This window comes from Oncorhynchus keta, unplaced genomic scaffold (genome assembly GCF_023373465.1).
Source record: "Oncorhynchus keta strain PuntledgeMale-10-30-2019 unplaced genomic scaffold, Oket_V2 Un_contig_1509_pilon_pilon, whole genome shotgun sequence".
Taxonomy (NCBI): domain Eukaryota; kingdom Metazoa; phylum Chordata; class Actinopteri; order Salmoniformes; family Salmonidae; genus Oncorhynchus; species Oncorhynchus keta.
In genome coordinates this window covers 380,514-400,562 of record NW_026279127.1, presented here as the reverse complement: position 1 = coordinate 400,562, position 20,049 = coordinate 380,514, and the positions used below count along the sequence as shown (strand labels likewise).

The following is a 20,049-nucleotide window of genomic DNA, read 5'->3' as shown; positions in this document are numbered from 1 at the left end:
ATTTATAACATTAAACAGGCTATTCTAATGGACCAATACAGTGGGCTGGGGGTGTGTTCATTTATAACATTAAACAGGCTATTCTAATGGACCAATACAGTGGGCTGGGGGGATGTGTTCATTTATAACATTAAACAGGCTATTCTAATGGACCAATACAGTGGGCTGGGGGGGTGTTCATTTATAACATTAAACAGGCTATTCTAATGGACCAATACAGTGGGCTGGGGGTGTGTTCATTTATAACATTAAACAGGCTATTCTAATGGACCAATACAGTGGGCTGGGGGTGTGTTCATTTATAACATTAAACAGGCTATTCTAATGGACCAATACAGTGGGCTGGGGGGTGTGTTCATTTATAACATTAAACAGGCTATTCTAATGGACCAATACAGTGGGCTGGGGGTGTGTTCATTTATAACATTAAACAGGCTATTCTAATGGACCAATACAGTGGGCTGGGGGTGTGTTCATTTATAACATTAAACAGGCTATTCTAATGGACCAATACAGTGGGCTGGGGGTGTGTTCATTTATAACATTAAACAGGCTATTCTAATGGACCAATACAGTGGGCTGGGGGTGTGTTCATTTATAACATTAAACAGGCTATTCTAATGGACCAATACAGTGGGCTGGGGGGGTGTGTTCATTTATAACATTAAACAGGCTATTCTAATGGACCAATACAGTGGGCTGGGGGGGTGTGTTCATTTATAACATTAAACAGGCTATTCTAATGGACCAATACAGTGGGCTGGGGGATGTGTTCATTTATAACATTAAACAGGCTATTCTAATGGACCAATACAGTGGGCTGGGGGTGTGTTCATTTATAACATTAAACAGGCTATTCTAATGGACCAATACAGTGGGCTGGGGGATGTGTTCATTTATAACATTAAACAGGCTATTCTAATGGACCAATACAGTGGGCTGGGGGTGTGTTCATTTATAACATTAAACAGGCTATTCTAATGGACCAATACAGTGGGCTGGGGGGTGTGTTCATTTATAACATTAAACAGGCTATTCTAATGGACCAATACAGTGGGCTGGGGGTGTGTTCATTTATAACATTAAACAGGCTATTCTAATGGACCAATACAGTGGGCTGGGGGGATGTGTTCATTTATAACAGTGGGCTGGGGGTGTGTTCATTTATAACATTAAACAGGCTATTCTAATGGACCAATACAGTGGGCTGGGGGTGTGTTCATTTATAACATTAAACAGACTATTCTAATGGACCAATACAGTGGGCTGGGGGTGTGTTCATTTATAACATTAAACAGGCTATTCTAATGGACCAATACAGTGGGCTGGGGGGTGTGTTCATTTATAACATTAAACAGACTATTCTAATGGACCAATACAGTGGGCTGGGGGATGTGTTCATTTATAACATTAAACAGGCTATTCTAATGGACCAATACAGTGGGCTGGGGGTGTGTTCATTTATAACATTAAACAGACTATTCTAATGGACCAATACAGTGGGCTGGGGGATGTGTTCATTTATAACATTAAACAGGCTATTCTAATGGACCAATACAGTGGGCTGGGGGGGTGTGTTCATTTCTACGTAGTAGAAAGAAGGGTACCAAAACAATGGATTTGTAAATAGCCTCATTCTAAAATGGATTCAATATTTTCTTCATTTAAAAAAAAATAAAAAATTACACACATAATGACAATGCGAAAACAGTTGAAACATTTTTTTTTTTAGCAAATTTATAAAAAAGAAAAAACAGAAATACCTCATTTACATAAGTATTCAGACCCTTTGCCTTAAGACTCTAAATTGAGATCAGGTGCATCCTGTTTCCATTGATCATCCTTGACATGTTTCTACAACTTGATTGGAGTCCACTTGAGGTAAATTCAATTGATTGGACATGATGATGTGGAAAGGCACACACCTGTCTATATAAGGTCCCACAGTTGACAGTGCATGTCAGAGCAAAAACCAAGCCATGAGGTTGAAAGATTTGTCCGTATTGCTCCGAGACAGGATGGTAGCAAGGCACAGATCTGGGGAAGGGTACCACAACATTTCTACAGCATTGAAGGTCCCTAAGAACACAGTGGCCTCCATCATTCTGCAGTATTGAAGGTCCCCAAGAACACAGTGGCCTCCATCATTCTGCAGCATTGAAGGTCCCCAAGAACCCAGTGGCCTCCATCATTCTGCAGCATTGAAGGTCCCCAAGAACACAGTGGCCTCCATCATTCTGCAGCATTGAAGGTCCCCAAGAACACAGTGGCCTCCATCATTCTGCAGTATTGAAGGTCCCCAAGAACCCAGTGGCCTCCTTCATTCTGCAGCATTGAAGGTCCCAAGATCACAGTGGCATCATTCTGCAGCATTGAAGGTCCCCAAGAACCCAGTGGCCTCCATCATTCTGCAGCATTGAAGGTCCCCCAGAACCCAGTGGCCTCCATCATTCTGCAGCATTGAAGGTCCCCAAGAACCCAGTGGCCTCCATCATTCTGCAGCATTGAAGGTCCCCAAGAACACAGTGGCCTCCATCATTCTTAATTGGAAGAAGTTTAGAACCACCAAGATCCTTCCTAGAGCTGGCCGTCCAGCCAAACTGAGGAAACAGGTGAGAAGGGCCTTGGTCAGGGAGGTGACCAAGAACCTAATGGTCACACTGACAGAGGTTCAGAGTTCCTCTGTGGAGATGGGAGAACCTTCCTGAAGGACAACCATCTCTGCAGCACTCCACCAATCAGGCTTTTATAGTAAAGTGACCAGACAGAAGCCACTCCTCAGTAAAAGGCACATGACAGCCCGCTTGGAGTTAAAGGACCTAAAGGACTCTCAGACCATGAGAAACAAAATTCTCTGATCTGATGACAGGATCATGCTGTGGGGATGTTTTTCAGCAGCAGGCACTGGGAGACTAGTCAGGATCAAGGGAAAGATGAACAGAGCAAATTACAGAGAGATCCTTGATGAAAACCTGACCCAGAGTGTTCAGGATCTCAGACTGTGGCGAAGGTTCACCTTCCAACAGGACAACGACACTAAGCACACAGCCAAGAGAACGTAGGAGTGGCTTAGGGACAAGACTCTCAATGTCCTTGAGTGGCCCAGCCAGAGTCTGGACTTGAACCCGATCGAACATCTCTGGAGAGACCTGAAAAAAGCTGTGCAGCAACGCTCCCCATCCAACCTGACAGAGCTTTAGAGGGTCTGCAGAGAAGAATGGGAGAAACTCCTCAAATACAGGTGTGCCAAGCTTATAGCGTCAAACCCAAGAAGACTTGAGGCTGTAATCGCTGCCAAGGGTGCTTCAACAAATGAATACTTATGTAAATGTGATACTTCCCGAATGCTCTGTATATTCTGATCCGAGCGGTCAGTCTTACCAGTTTTAGAACGGCCTGATAGACACACTCTAGAGTTCTCTCTGTGTTTGTCTGTCTCTCCTTTTCTCTCTCCTCTTTCTTCTCCGAAGCCATCCCTCGCTCGATCTTCGTCTCCTCCTCCTGTCGTTCTATCTTTTGATCCTGAATGATACGAGATAACTCTGAGATCCTGTGGATGCAGAGTGAGAGGAGGACGGTTGGAGGAGTGCAGAAACAACCCTGTCTACCTCTAGACAATGAGAAACAGGATGTATCATGTCTGAGGCAGAGACAAAGGCTGTGTCCAAAAATGCAACCCTGTTCCCAGGAAGTGCTCCCCCCCGGTCAAAGGGAGAGCCCCCAGGCAAAGAGAGAGGCCCCCGGTCAAAGAGAGAGCCCCCAGGTCAAAGGGAGAGCCCCCAGGTCAAAGGGAGAGCCCCCAGGTCAAAGGGAGAGCCCCCGGTCAAAGGGAGAGCCCCCCGGTCAAAGGAGAGCCCCCGGTCAAAGGGAGAGTGCCCCCCGGTCAAAGAGAGAGCCCCCAGGTCAAAGGGAGAGCCCCCAGGTCAAAGAGAGAGCCCCCAGGTCAAAGAGAGAGCCCCCGGTCAAAGGGAGAGCCCCCAGGTCAAAGAGAGAGCCCCCAGGTCAAAGAGAGAGCCCCCAGGTCAAAGAGAGAGTGCCCCAGGTCAAAGAGAGGTGCCCCGGTCAAAGAGCCCCCAGGTCAAAGAGAGTGCATCCCCAGGTCAAAGAGAGAGCCCCCAGGTCAAAGAGAGAGCCCCCAGGTCAAAGAGAGTGCCCCCGGTCAAAGAGAGAGCCCCCCGGTCAAAGAGAGAGCCCCCCGGTCAAAGAGAGAAAGAGAGAGCCCCCAGGTCAAAGAGAGAGCCCCCAGGTCAAAGAGAGAGCCCCCAGGTCAAAGGGAGAGCCCCCCGGTCAAAGAGAGAGCCCCCAGGTCAAAGAGAGTGCCCCCAGGTCAAAGGGAGAGCCCCCAGGTCAAAGGGAGAGCCCCCAGGTCAAAGAGAGTGCCCCCCGGTCAAAGAGAGCGCCCCCAGGTCAAAGAGAGTGCCCCCCGGTCAAAGAGAGAGCCCCCAGGTCAAAGAGAGGTGCCCCCCCAGGTCAAAGAGAGAGCCCCCAGGTCAAAGAGAGAGCCCCCAGGTCAAAGAGAGAGCCCCCAGGTCAAAGAGAGTGCCCCCCGGTCAAAGAGAGAGCCCCCCGGTCAAAGAGAGAGCCCCCCGGTCAAAGAGAGAGCCCCCAGGTCAAAGGGAGAGCCCCCAGGTCAAAGAGAGAGCCCCCAGGTCAAAGGGAGAGCCCCCAGGTCAAAGAGAGAGCCCCCAGGTCAAAGAGAGCCCCCAGGTCAAAGGGAGAGCCCCCAGGTCAAATGGGAGAGCCCCCAGGTCAAAGGGCCCCCGGTCAGTGCCCCCAGGTCAAAGGGAGAGAGCCCCGGTCAAAGAGAGAGCCCCCCGGTCAAAGAGCCCCCGGTCAAAGAGAGAGCCCCCAGGTGCCCCCAGGTCAAAGGGAGCCCCCAGGTCAAAGCCCCCCGGTCAAAGAGAGAGCCCCCAAGTCAAAGGGACAGCCCCTCGGTCAAAGGGAGTGCACTATACAGGGAATAATGTGCCATTTGGGACACAACCAAAGCAGTGAGTATTGTTTTCAGATGGTGAGTGCAGGAAAGGCAGGGCAGGGTGCTCCCTTTACGGCTGGAGTAACCTTCTAGTCTGACCTGTTATTCAGATGCAGGGTCTCAGCTTCATAGAGGGCTCTGAGCTCTGTCAGCTCCCTCTCTCTCTCCTCTCTCTCCCGCTCTCTCTCCTTCTGGTCGTGTTCCAGATCCTGCAAGGAGAGAGGGCCTAGGGTGGAGGAGAGAGGAGGTGAGCCCGGGGTGGAGGAGTGGGGTGGGGCGGAGGCAGAGCGGGGAGCAGGATGGAGGCTGGTTGTAGGGTCACTGGGCCGTAGAGTTAGAGACACCACTGAACCACAGTGGGAGAGGAGAGAGGAAGACAGACGAGAGAACTCAGCTCTAAGCTCCCAGAGGTCCCTGTGGGTGGGACAAACAACAATCATTATCAACTAGACTACATATCAGCAGTACGTCCAGAATGGCACTCTAATCCCTATACAGTGCATGACTTTAGACCAGAGCTCTAGTCAAAAGTAGTGCACTATATAGGGAGTAGGGTGCCACTTCAGACACACCCATAGAGATAGAGTTTAAGATACTGGTTTGAATTGTTTTCCAGGCATCTGTTTACCTCACCTGTCAGTGGCAGTCTTCACAGTGTGACAGTGTCGTCTCAGAGTGACCACATCTCCCCACATGGACATCAGACGACTCTGCCCCCGGTCGACATGACCGGTCAGTCGCTGAAGAAGAAGAGAGAGAGAGAGAAGAGGGGGAAGGAAGACAGGGATGGTCCTGCATGATGACACAACTCCAGTAACTTAGGTAACATGAAACAACAATGAAACACATCTCCTAGTCAGTCTAATGTCAATCAGTCTACCTCTTTCTCTTTCTGCCACTCCATCTCCCTCAGTCCCGCCTCCTCCACCGCTTTGGACCAATCGGTAGTCAGTTTGCAAAGGTCCTCTCTCAGTGCTTCATTTACCTGGCCTGATTGGCTGAGCTGGCCACGAAGGAGAGAGTTCAGCTCTGCCAGCCCTACACTCCTGCTCACACCCAACACACCCAAACACATACCAAACACACCCAAACACACCCAAACACACACCAAACACACACCAAACACACACCAAACACACACCAAACACACCCAAACACACAAAACAACACCAAACACAATCTTGTCACGGTACCTTATTATATTGATTGTGTCCCAAATAAATAACACACCAACACACACCCAGGTACTATAGACACATTCCTAACATTTAACAGGCAGTTTATATCATATTTACCTGTGACTGACAAACACAAAAACAACTAAAACATTTAGAAAAACACATAAACAAAATAAAAGTATTGACCATATAAAAGTTGTAAAAGTTATAACACAGTCATTCTATAAAGATAAACACACCTAAACACACCCAAACACACCCAAACATACCTAAACATACCCAAACACACCCAAACACACCCAAACACACCAACACCCACCCCACACCCAGCCACCCTACTTCCTGTTCCCCCAACCCCCCACACACACCAAACACACCCTAACACCACCCCCCAAACATACCCAAAGGGAATTAAGCGTCACAATCTTGTCACGGTACCTTATTATATTGATTGTGTCGAAATAAATATATATATAGTGGTGGTTACAGGTACTATAGACACATTCCTATGATTTAACAGGCAGTTTATATCATATTTACCTGTGAGCTGACACTCAAAAAGAAACTAAAACATTTAGAAAAAAGTACATAAACAAAATAAAAGTATTGATCATATAAAAGTTGTAAAAGTTATAACACAGTCATTCTATAAAGATAAAGAAACCTAATGTGGTGAGCCACCCTACTTCCTGTTCCCCCAACCCCACGCCTCCAGCCACCCTACTTCCTGTTCCCCCAACCCCACGCCTCCATCCACCCTACTTCCTGTTCCCCCAACCCCACGCCTCCATCCACCCTACTTCCTGTTCCCCCAACCCCACGCCTCCATCCACCCTACTTCCTGTTCCCCCAACCCCACGTCTCCATCCACCCTACTTCCTGTTCCCCCAACCCCACGTCTCCATCCACCCTACTTCCTGTTCCCCCAACCCCACCTCTCCATCCACCCTACTTCCTGTTCCCCCAACCCCACGCCTCCATCCACCCTACTTCCTGTTCCCCCAACCCCACGCCTCCATCCACCCTACTTCCTGTTCCCCCAACCCCACGCCTCCATCCACCCTACTTCCTGTTCCCCCAACCCCACGCCTCCATCCACCCTACTTCCTGTTCCCCCAACCCCACGTCTCCATCCACCCTACTTCCTGTTCCCCCAACCACACGCCTCCATCCACCCTACTTCCTGTTCCCCCAACCCCACGCCTCCATCCACCCTACTTCCTGTTCTCCCAACCCCACGCCTCCATCCACCCTACTTCCTGTTCCCCCAACCCCACGTCTCCATCCACCCTACTTCCTGTTCCCCCAACCCCACGCCTCCATCCACCCTACTTCCTGTTCCCCCAACCCCACGCCTCCATCCAACCTCTCTTCCTGTTCTCCCAACCCCACGCCTCCATCCAACCTCTCTTCCTGTTCCCCCAACCCCACGCCTCCATCCAACCTCTCTTCCTGTTCTCCCAACCCCACGCCTCCATCCAACCTCTCTTCCTGTTCCCCCAACCCCACGCCTCCATCCACCCTCTTCCTGTTCCCCCAACCCCACATCTCCATCCACCCTCTTCCTGTTCCCCCAACCCCACGCCTCCATCCACCCTACTTCCTGTTCTCCCAACCCCACGCCTCCATCCAACCTCTCTTCCTGTTCCCCCAACCCCACGCCTCCATCCAACCTCTCTTCCTGTTCTCCCAACCCCACGTCTCCATCCAACCTCTCTTCCTGTTCTCCCAACCCCACGCCTCCATCCAACCATCCAACAGTAGAGCCGATTATCTTTATAACATGAGATAAAAGCTGAATTGATCTGTGATTTTCAATGTGTTTGGGAGTGATTGAGATACATGGTCTAGATATAGTAAAATATAATCTGCGTATAATGAGATGAAGTGATCAGTAGATTTCGAGGGAAATTGGCGTTATTTATTTCGATTGAGGAATTGCCTGGGCCAGGTGTTCCAATGTATAACAAAAATGGCAAAGGAGAAATTGCATCACCTTGTCTGCTGCTTCTAGTGGTTTTAAACAGAGCAGATATTACCTGTTATAACTATGGCTGAGAGATTGGCATATAGTACGTTAATCATATTAATACAATTGGAGCCAATTCCCATATGTTCCAAGGCAGACCAGAGATATGACCATCTAGTCTATTAAAACCTCTTTCTGCCTCGAGACATAGTACAGCCAAGGAGCTGTTGGTTCTGATCAAGCATCTCAGACATGTAATAGTCGACCGAGGTTATCTGAAGAGAAACGGTTTTTAACCCAACCCGCTTCGGTCCGTGTGGTCCGGGTAAGTAAGTCTGGAGATGAATAGTTTAATATTGATATTTATCAAACATAATGGGCGAGTGAGGACACCTTTTTTTAAGAAAAGCTAAATTAGTGATGTATTCACATCTCTCCCAAATGAAGAAGCAGGAGAATATTTCATTCATTCATTTGGGTTCTGATTGTAATTCCACAGTTTCAGATTCAATAGTTGCTATATCAGTTAATTGATCATTACTGCGTAGCTTGTAGGCCAGTAAACGACTGGGACGATTACCATGGTAGTAGTGGTTGAGTCTTAACTCCATGGATGGCACATTCTGCTCTCTGTCTTATCAATAAATTAAGTTTTGGATTGACTTTGGGAAGACTAATACCTACCTGGTCTGAAAAGAGTGTTTGTTGACAACACTCTGACACATTTATCAACATTTCCAACTCTGACATCTTCTTTAACTGTGATTTATTCAACCCAGACGCCGTTAGATCTTCTGTGTCTGTTTAACACAGTTGTCAGACACGATGTGTCCCACCCACCTCTGCTGTTCTTCCTCCAGCCTGATGAGGGCGCTCTCTAAGGAGTCACTGTGCTCATCCCTGATCCTCCTCTGCACAAAAACACAACAGAAGAAGACAAACCCAAATTAACTGATATCACAGATTAGATTATTGATTTGATATTGTAGTGGCCACTCTAACATAGGGGGGGAAATGGAAGGCAGTCGGGAGGAGATCAGGTGGGACCATTCTAGCCAATAAGAGAGCTCTATTATTATTTATATTATTATATGCGTGTTTACAACAGGCACAACGGTTTCCACTAGTTACCACAGCCACAAATTCAAAATGGCTACATCATAAAAAGTAATGAAAACAAACATTTGCTTGTCGGTCTTAATTTAAGGTTAGGCGTAAGGTAAGCAGTGCGGTTAGGGTTAGGTTTAAAATCACATTTTAAGAAAATAAATAGTATAAATAGCATGGGTTTATGACTTTGTGTCTGTGGTATCTTGCGGCAACCAGGCAAAACGCTGATATAAAGTGTTTTCAAGATGTCACAATTCCTACTTATATCAGTACACTCGTAACGACCAAATCATTACGAAACTTAAGCTATTCATATTTTGTTTGAACAAATTCGACAGTCTCTCATCTCATCGCTTGGTGGGCGAAAAAAACAGACCGATGTGTTTTATCCTCTTCCTCTTCCTCTTCCTCTCTGCTGATTCAACACACTACAGCTAAACACACTTCATCAAGAGCTTGAAACAGAGATTCAATATCTTAATGGAGTTTGACCTGGTTAAATACAGTATTCATCCAATGATAGATTTCCCTCTAACCTCACGTTTCAGGATCTCTCTTTCTTCAGTCTTCACCTGGTATTCCAAACCCTGACAGCGATCCCGGTATTCAACCACCTGACAACAGACCATATGATCACAGTGTAAACAAGGGAGCGACAATTATTTTCACGGCCATGTTTAGTATATTATATTATATATTATATTATATTATATATTATATTATTATATTATATAATTCTGCTCAGTCGCTGATCATTGACTTGATGACTTTATGCTCTTAAAATATATTTTATTTTACGAGGCAAGTCAGTTAAGAACAAATTCTTATTTTCAATGACTGCCTAGGAACAGTGGGTTAACTGCCTGTTCAGGGGCAGAACGACAGATTTGCTCGGGGGTTTGAACTTGCAACCTTCCGGTTACTAGTCCAATGCTCTAACCACTAGGCTACCCTGCCGCCCCATTGCCATTACAAGTCCATTATAGCCCCACAGCGCCAACCCTTTAAACCCTGCCGCCTCTACACTCTAACCACTAGGCTACCTGCCGCCCCTCCACTCTAACCACTAGGCTACCCTGCCACCTCTACACTCTAACCACTAGGCTACCCTGCCACCTCTACACTCTAACCACTAGGCTACCCTGCCACCTCTACACTCTAACCACTAGGCTACCCTGCCACCTCTACACTCTAACCACTAGGCTACCCTGCCACCTCTACACTCTAACCACTAGGCTACCTGCCGCCCCTCCACTCTAACCACTAGGCTACCTGCCGCCCCTCCACTCTAACCACTAGGCTACCCTGCCACCTCTACACTCTAACCACTAGGCTACCCTGCCGCCTCTAGGCTCTAACCACTAGGCTACCTGCCGCCCCTCCACTCTAACCACTAGGCTACCCTGCCGCCTCTACACTCTAACCACTAGGCTACCCTGCCGCCCTCCACTCTAACCACTAGGCTACCCTGCCACCTCTACACTCTAACCACTAGGCTACCTGCCGCCCCTCCACTCTAACCACTAGGCTACCCTGCCGCCTCTACACTCTAACCACTAGGCTACCTGCCGCCCCTCCACTCTAACCACTAGGCTACCCTGCTGCCTCTACACTCTAAACACTAGGCTACCTGCCGCCCCTCCACTCTAACCACTAGGCTACCCTGCCACCTCTACACTCTAACCACTAGGCTACCCTGCCACCTCTACACTCTAACCACTAGGCTACCCTGCCACCTCTACACTCTAACCACTAGGCTACCCTGCCACCTCTACACTCTAACCACTAGGCTACCCTGCTGCCTCTACACTCTAAACACTAGGCTACCTGCCGCCCCTCCACTCTAACCACTAGGCTACCCTGCCACCTCTACACTCTAACCACTAGGCTACCCTGCCGCCTCTACACTCTAACCACTAGGCTACCTGCCGCCCCTCCACTCTAACCACTAGGCTACCCTGCCGCCTCTACACTCTAACCACTAGGCTACCCTGCCGCCCCTCCACTCTAACCACTAGCCTACCCTGCCACCTCTACACTCTAACCACTAGGCTACCTGCCGCCCCTCCACTCTAACCACTAGGCTACCCTGCCACCTCTACACTCTAACCACTAGGCTACCTGCCGCCCCTCCACTCTAACCACTAGGCTACCCTGCCACCTCTACACTCTAACCACTAGGCTACCCTGCCACCTCTACACTCTAACCACTAGGCTACCTGCCGCCCCTCCACTCTAACCACTAGGCTACCCTGCCACCTCTACATTCTAACCACTAGGCTACCTGCCGCCCCTCCACTCTAACCACTAGGCTACCCTGCCACCTCTACACTCTAACCACTAGGCTACCCTGCCACCTCTACACTCTAACCACTAGGCTACCTGCCGCCCCTCCACTCTAACCACTAGGCTACCCTGCCGCCTCTACACTCTAACCACTAGGCTACCTGCCTCCTCTACACTCTAACCACTAGTCTACCTGCCGCCTCTACACTCTAACCACTAGGCTACCCTGCCGCCTCTACACTCTAACCACTAGGCTACCTGCCGCCTCTACACTCTAACCACTAGGCTACCTGCCGCCCCTCCACTCTAACCACTAGGCTACCCTGCCGCCCCTCCACTCTAACCACTAGGCTACCTGCCGCCCCTCCACTCTAACCACTAGGCTACCCTGCCACCTCTCCACTCTAACCACTAGGCTACCCTGCCACCTCTACACTCTAACCACTAGGCTACCCTGCCACCTCTACACTCTAACCACTAGGCTACCCTGCCACCTCTACACTCTAACCACTAGGCTACCCTGCCACCTCTACACTCTAACCACTAGGCTACCCTGCCACCTCTCCACTCTAACCACTAGGCTACCTGCCGCCCCTCCACTCTAACCACTAGGCTACCTGCCGCCCCTCCACTCTAACCACTAGGCTACCCTGCCACCTCTACACTCTAACCACTAGGCTACCCTGCCACCTCTCCACTCTAACCACTAGGCTACCCTGCCACCTCTACACTCTAACCACTAGGCTACCCTGCCACCTCTCCACTCTAACCACTAGGCTACCTGCCGCCCTCCACTCTAACCACTAGGCTACCTGCCGCCCCTCCACTCTAACCACTAGGCTACCCTGCCACCTCTACACTCTAACCACTAGGCTACCCTGCCACCTCTACACTCTAACCACTAGGCTACCCTGCCACCTCTACACTCTAACCACTAGGCTACCCTGCCACCTCTCCACTCTAACCACTAGGCTACCCTGCCACCTCTCCACTCTAACCACTAGGCTACCTGCCGCCCCTCCACTCTAACCACTAGGCTACCTGCCACCCCTCCACTCTAACCACTAGGCTACCTGCCGCCCTCCACTCTAACCACTAGGCTACCCTGCCACCTCTACACACTAACCATTAGGCTACCCTGCCACCTCTACACTCTAACCACTAGGCTACCCTGCCACCTCTACACTCTAACCACTAGGCTACCCTGCCACCTCTACACTCTAACCACTAGGCTACCCTGCCACCTCTACACTCTAACCACTAGGCTACCCTGCCACCTCTACACTCTAACCACTAGGCTACCCTGCCACCTCTACACTCTAACCACTAGGCTACCCTGCCACCTCTCCACTCTAACCACTAGGCTACCTGCCGCCCCTCCACTCTAACCACTAGGCTACCCACTAGCCGCCCTCCACTCTAACCACTAGGCTACCCTGCCACCTCTACACTCTAACCACTAGGCTACCCTGCCACCTCTACACTCTAACCACTAGGCTACCCTGCCACCTCTACACTCTAACCACTAGGCTACCCTGCCACCTCTACACTCTAACCACTAGGCTACCTGCCGCCCCTCCACTCTAACCACTAGGCTACCCTGCCACCTCTACACTCTAACCACTAGGCTACCCTGCCACCTCTACACTCTAACCACTAGGCTACCCTGCCACCTCTACACTCTAACCACTAGGCTACCCTGCCACCTCTACACTCTAACCACTAGGCTACCCTGCCACCTCTACACTCTAACCACTAGGCTACCCTGCCACCTCTACACTCTAACCACTAGGCTACCCTGCCACCTCTACACTCTAACCACTAGGCTACCCTGCCACCTCTACACTCTAACCACTAGGCTACCTGCCGCCCCTCCACTCTAACCACTAGGCTACCTGCCGCCCCTCCACTCTAACCACTAGGCTACCCTGCCACCTCTCCACTCTAACCACTAGGCTACCCTGCCACCTCTACACTCTAACCACTAGGCTACCCTGCCACCTCTACACTCTAACCACTAGGCTACCCTGCCACCTCTACACTCTAACCACTAGGCTACCCTGCCACCTCTACACTCTAACCACTAGGCTACCCTGCCACCTCTACACTCTAACCACTAGGCTACCCTGCCACCTCTCCACTCTAACCACTAGGCTACCTGCCGCCCCTCCACTCTAACCACTAGGCTACCCTGCCACCTCTCCACTCTAACCACTAGGCTACCCTGCCACCTCTACACTCTAACCACTAGGCTCCCTGCCACCTCTCCACTCTAACCACTAGGCTACCCTGCCACCTCTACACTCTAACCACTAGGCTACCCTGCCACCTCTCCACTCTAACCACTAGGCTACCTGCCGCCCTCCACTCTAACCACTAGGCTACCTGCCGCCCTCCACTCTAACCACTAGGCTACCCTGCCACCTCTACACTCTAACCACTAGGCTACCCTGCCACCTCTACACTCTAACCACTAGGCTACCCTGCCACCTCTCCACTCTAACCACTAGGCTACCCTGCCGCCTCTCCACTCTAACCACTAGGCTACCTGCCGCCCCTCCACTCTAACCACTAGGCTACCCTGCCACCTCTACACTCTAACCACTAGGCTACCCTGCCACCTCTCCACTCTAACCACTAGGCTACCCTGCCACCTCTACACTCTAACCACTAGGCTACCCTGCCGCCTCTACACTCTAACCACTAGGCTACCCTGCCACCTCTACACTCTAACCACTAGGCTACCCTGCCACCTCTACACTCTAACCACTAGGCTACCCTGCCGCCTCTACACTCTAACCACTAGGCTACCCTGCCACCTCTACACTCTAACCACTAGGCTACCCTGCCGCCTCTACACTCTAACCACTAGGCTACCCTGCCACCTCTACACTCTAACCACTAGGCTACCCTGCCGCCTCTACACTCTAACCACTAGGCTACCCTGCCACCTCTACACTCTAACCACTAGGCTACCCTGCCACCTCTACACTCTAACCACTAGGCTACCCTGCCACCTCTACACTCTAACCACTAGGCTACCTGCCGCCTCTCCACTCTAACCACTAGGCTACCCTGCCACCTCTACACTCTAACCACTAGGCTACCCTGCCCCTCTACACTCTAACCACTAGGCTACCCTGCCACCTCTACACTCTAACCACTAGGCTACCCTGCCGCCTCTACACTCTAACCACTAGGCTACCCTGCCCCCTCTACACTCTAACCACTAGGCTACCCTGCCCCTCTACACTCTAACCACTAGGCTACCCTGCCCCCTACACTCTAACCACTAGGCTACCCTGCCACCTCTCCACTCTAACCACTAGGCTATATTACCCTGCCACCTCTACACTCTAACCACTAGGCTACCCTGCCTCCTCTACACTCTAACCACTAGGCTACCTGCCACCTCTACACTCTAACCACTAGGCTACCTGCCTCCTCTCCACTCTAACCACTAGGCTACCCTGCCGCCTCTACACTCTAACCACTAGGCTACCCTGCCGCCTCATTGCCATATACAAGTCCATTATAGCCCCCACAGCGCCAACCCTTTAAACCCAGACCTTGTTCTGCAGTTTGTGGATGAGTAGAGCCTGCCGGGCCTCCCTCTCTCTGCCATCTCGCATCTTCCTTCTCAGGTCACTGTCCGGGCGCACACACAGGGACGGGTCCAGGGACTGGGACAGCTAACCAGGGGAGACAGAGAGTTAGTTACACTGCTGTTCAAAACGTTTGGGGTCACTTAAAAATGTCCTTGTTTTTTAAAGAAAAGCACATTTTTTTGTCAATTAAAATATCATCAAATTGATTAGAAATACAGTGTAGACATTGTTAATGTTGTAAATGACTATTGTAGCTGGAAACAGCTGATTTTTTATGGAATATCTACATAGGCGTACAGAGGCCCATTATCAGCAACCATCACTCCTGTGTTCCAACACAGATGGACAATGATGAAAAAGCGTGTGTGAGCAAGGAGGCCTACAAACCTGACTCAGTTACAACAGCTCTGTCAGGAGGAATGGGCCAAAATTCACCCAACTTATTCTGGGAAGCTTAAAGCCAAGTTAAATAATTTAAAGGCAATGCCTTTATTTATTTTATTTTACCTTTATTTAACTAGGCAAGTCAGTTAAGAACAAATTCTTATTTTCAATGACGGCCTAGGAACAGTGGGTTACTAATTGAGTGTATGTAAACTTCTGACCCACTGGGAATGTGATGAAAGAAATAAAAGCTGAAATAAATAATTCTCTCGACTATTATTCTAACATTTCACATTATTAAATAAAGTGGTGATCCTGACGGACCTAAAACTGGGAATATTTACTAGGATTAAATGTCAGGAATTGTGTAAAACTGAGTTTAAATGTATTTGGCTAAGGTGTATGTAAACTTCCCACTTCAACTGTATGTATTTGTATTTTTATATATATATATATTTTGTTACTGCTCGACTAAAACAATCTGGGTCGACCAAAAGCATAACGACTAAACAACCATCCAGTCCACTAAATGGGGTCCGTCCTAAAAGAAAGCCCCGACTCCAGAAAATGTAGGTTTCTCCAGAAGACCAGAACTCAACCCATTCTCCACTCAACAGTGTTGAGGTCTGTCCCCGCATGACGAGTTCAAATGTGAGGGCCTGGAGAGGTGGGGACTCACCCTGTCTGTGAGGGCCTGGGGAGGTGGGGGCTCACCCTGTCTGTGAGGGCCTGGGGAGGTGGGGGCTCACCCTGTCTGTGAGGGCCTGGGGAGGTGGGGACTCACCCTGTCTGTGAGGGCCTGGGGAGGCGGGGACTCACCCTGTCTGTGAGGGCCTGGGGAGGTGGGGACTCACCCTGTCTGTGAGGGCCTGGGGAGGTGGGGACTCACCCTGTCTGTGAGGGCATGGGGAGGTGGGGACTCACCCTGTCTGTGAGGGCCTGGGGAGGTGGGGACTCACCCTGTCTGTGAGGGCCTGGGGAGGTGGGGACTCACCCTGTCTGTGAGGGCCTGGGGAGGTTGGGACTCACCCTGTCTGTGAGGGCCTGGGGAGGCGGGGACTCACCCTGTCTGTGAGGGCCTGGGGAGGCGGGGACTCACCCTGTCTGTGAGGGCCTGGGCACGTGACTCCAGCTCCTCTCTCTCAGCGTGACTCTCAGCCAGCTCATTCTGCAGGCGAGACACCTCCGCCCTCAGCTCCGCCCTCTCCTCCTTCCAGCCATCCAACAGCGCCGTCTCCATCCTGGTCCTAGACAGTCAACCCGCCCCAGAGACTCAGGAAGCTGGGGAGGAATTACAAGTCAAACCCCTCTCACATCACTGAGGATTTATCATGGTCCAAACACACCAACACAGTCATGAAGAAGGCAGGCGGTACCGATGCCCCAAGTCTGGAACCAACAGGACCCTGAACAGCTTCTACCCCCAGGAGACTGCTAGCTAGTTGAATAGTAACCAAACAGCTTCTACCCCCAGGACATGAGACTGATAACTAGTTAGTTGAATAGTAACCAAACAGCTTCTACCCCCATGAGACTGATAACTAGTTAGTTGAATAGTAACCAAACAGCTTCTACCCCCATGAGACTGATAACTAGTTAGTTGAATAGTAACCAAACAGCTTCTACCCCCATGAGACTGATAACTAGTTAGTTGAATAGTAACCAAACAGCTTCTACCCCCATGAGACTGATAACTAGTTAGTTGAATAGTAACCGAACAGCTTCTACCCCTATGAGACTGATAACTAGTTAGTTGAATAGTACCCAAACAGCTTCTACCCCCATGAGACTGATAACTAGTTAGTTGAATAGTAACCAAACATCTTCTACCCCCATGAGACTGATAACTAGTTAGTTGAATAGTAACCAAACAGCTTCTACCCCCATGAGACTGATAACTAGTTAGTTGAATAGTAACCAAACAGCTTCTACCCCATGAGACTGATAACTAGTTAGTTGAATAGTAACCAAACAGCTTCTACCCCCATGAGACTGATAACTAGTTAGTTGAATAGTAACCAAACAGCTTCTACCCCCATGAGACTGATAACTAGTTAGTTGAATAGTAACCAAACAGCTTCTACCCCCATGAGACTGATAACTAGTTAGTTGAATAGTAACCAAACAGCTTCTACCCCATGAGACTGATAACTAGTTAGTTGAATAGTAACCAAACAGCTTCTACCCCCATGAGACTGATAACTAGTTAGTTGAATAGTAACCAAACAGCTTCTACCCCCATGAGACTGATAACTAGTTAGTTGAATAGTAACCAAACAGCTTCTACCCCCATGAGACTGATAACTAGTTAGTTGAATAGTAACCAAACAGCTTCTACCCCCATGAGACTGATAACTAGTTAGTTGAATAGTAACCAAACAGCTTCTACCCCCATGAGACTGATAACTAGTTAGTTGAATAGTAACCAAACAGCTTCTACCCCATGAGACTGATAACTAGTTAGTTGAATAGTAACCAAACAGCTTCTACCCCCATGAGACTGATAACTAGTTAGTTGAATAGTAACCAAACAGCTTCTACCCCCATGAGACTGATAACTAGTTAGTTGAATAGTAACCAAACAGCTTCTACCCCCATGAGACTGATAACTAGTTAGTTGAATAGTAACCAAACAGCTTCTACCCCCATGAGACTGATAACTAGTTAGTTGAATAGTAACCAAACAGCTTCTACCCCCATGAGACTGATAACTAGTTAGTTGAATAGTAACCAAACAGCTTCTACCCCCATGAGACTGATAACTAGTTAGTTGAATAGTAACCAAACAGCTTCTACCCCCATGAGACTGATAACTAGTTAGTTGAATAGTAACCAAACAGCTTCTACCCCCATGAGACTGATAACTAGTTAGTTGAATAGTAACCAAACAGCTTCTACCCCCATGAGACTGATAACTAGTTAGTTGAATAGTAACCAAACAGCTTCTACCCCATGAGACTGATAACTAGTTAGTTGAATAGTAACCAAACAGCTTCTACCCCCATGAGACTGATAACTAGTTAGTTGAATAGTAACCAAACAGCTTCTACCCCCATGAGACTGATAACTAGTTAGTTGAATAGTAACCAAACAGCTTCTACCCCCATGAGACTGATAACTAGTTAGTTGAATAGTAACCAAACAGCTTCTACCCCCATGAGACTGATAACTAGTTAGTTGAATAGTAACCAAACAGCTTCTACCCCCATGAGACTGATAACTAGTTAGTTGAATAGTAACCAAACAGCTTCTACCCCCATGAGACTGATAACTAGTTAGTTGAATAGTAACCAAACAGCTTCTACCCCATGAGACTGATAACTAGTTAGTTGAATAGTAACCAAACAGCTTCTACCCCATGAGACTGATAACTAGTTAGTTGAATAGTAACCAAACAGCTTCTACCCCCATGAGACTGATAACTAGTTAGTTGAATAGTAACCAAACAGCTTCTACCCCTGATAACTAGTTAGTTGAATAGTAACCAAACATGAGACTGATAACTAGTTAGTTGAATAGTAACCAAACAGCTTCTACCCCCATGAGACTGATAACTAGTTAGTTGAATAGTAACCAAACAGCTTCTACCCCCATGAGACTGATAACTAGTTAGTTGAATAGTAACCAAACAGCTTCTACCCCATGAGACTGATAACTAGTTAGTTGAATAGTAACCAAACAGCTTCTACCCCCATGAGACTGATAACTAGTTAGTTGAATAGTAACCAAACAGCTTCTACCCCCATGAGACTGATAACTAGTTAGTTGAATAGTAACCAAACAGCTTCTACCCCCATGAGACTGATAACTAGTTAGTTGAATAGTAACCAAACAGCTTCTACCCCATGAGACTGATAACTAGTTAGTTGAATAGTAACCAAACAGCGTCTACCCCCATGAGACTGATAACTAGTTAGTTGAATAGTAACCAAACAGCTTCTACCCCAGGACATGAGACTGATAACTAGTTAGTTGAATAGTAACCAAACAGCTTCTACCCCCATGAGACTGATAACTAGTTAGTTGAATAGTAACCAAACATCTTCTACGCCCATGAGACTGATAACTAGTTAGTTGAATAGTAACCAAACAGCTTCTACCCCCATGAGACTGATAACTAGTTAGTTGAATAGTAACCAAACAGCTTCTACCCCCATGAGACTGATAACTAGTTAGTTGAATAGTAACCAAACAGCTTCTACCCCCATGAGACTGATAACTAGTTAGTTGAATAGTAACCAAACAGCTTCTACCCCCATGAGACTGATAACTAGTTAGTTGAATAGTAACCAAACAGCTTCTACCCCCATGAGACTGATAACTAGTTAGTTGAATAGTAACCAAACAGCTTCTACCCCCATGAGACTGATAACTAGTTAGTTGAATAGTAACCAAACAGCTTCTACCCCCATGAGACTGATAACTAGTTGAATAGTAACCAAACAGCTTCTACCCCCATGAGACTGATAACTAGTTAGTTGAATAGTAACCAAACAGCTTCTACCCCCAGGAGACTGATAACTAGTTAGTTGAATAGTA

At 48.6% G+C, this 20,049-nt stretch overlaps 1 protein-coding gene and 1 long non-coding RNA gene across 20 annotated transcripts in view; both read right to left on the bottom strand.

Moving 5' to 3' along the window:
* The window catches only part of LOC118382251 (trichohyalin-like), an 81,275-nt gene that overhangs the window by 54,751 nt on the left and 6,475 nt on the right, over positions 1 to 20,049 (bottom strand). The window contains exons 2-9 of the mRNA XM_052502089.1: positions 16,610 to 16,791; positions 15,088 to 15,210; positions 9,769 to 9,846; positions 8,963 to 9,033; positions 5,856 to 6,021; positions 5,609 to 5,715; positions 5,075 to 5,389; positions 3,382 to 3,550 (exon numbers count right to left, since the gene is read on the bottom strand). Of these exons, the coding sequence (XP_052358049.1) occupies positions 3,382 to 3,550; positions 5,075 to 5,389; positions 5,609 to 5,715; positions 5,856 to 6,021; positions 8,963 to 9,033; positions 9,769 to 9,846; positions 15,088 to 15,210; positions 16,610 to 16,750 (1,170 nt within the window). The 5' untranslated portion in view covers positions 16,751 to 16,791. The remainder of the gene's footprint in view (positions 1 to 3,381; positions 3,551 to 5,074; positions 5,390 to 5,608; positions 5,716 to 5,855; positions 6,022 to 8,962; positions 9,034 to 9,768; positions 9,847 to 15,087; positions 15,211 to 16,609; positions 16,792 to 20,049) is intronic.
* LOC127918844 (uncharacterized) lies at positions 10,083 to 14,849 on the bottom strand. Of its 19 annotated transcripts, none has more exons than XR_008101005.1 (7): positions 14,828 to 14,849; positions 14,099 to 14,238; positions 12,495 to 12,527; positions 12,136 to 12,299; positions 11,906 to 12,005; positions 11,060 to 11,157; positions 10,083 to 10,570 (listed from the first exon to the last, which is right to left on the bottom strand). It is a non-coding gene; the product is annotated as an uncharacterized LOC127918844 (long non-coding RNA). The 19 variants fall into 19 exon arrangements; XR_008100996.1 differs by lacking the exon at positions 14,828 to 14,849 and having other exon boundaries at positions 10,281 to 10,374; positions 10,505 to 10,570; positions 14,099 to 14,620; XR_008100989.1 differs by lacking the exon at positions 14,828 to 14,849 and having other exon boundaries at positions 12,136 to 12,274; positions 12,437 to 12,527; positions 14,099 to 14,620.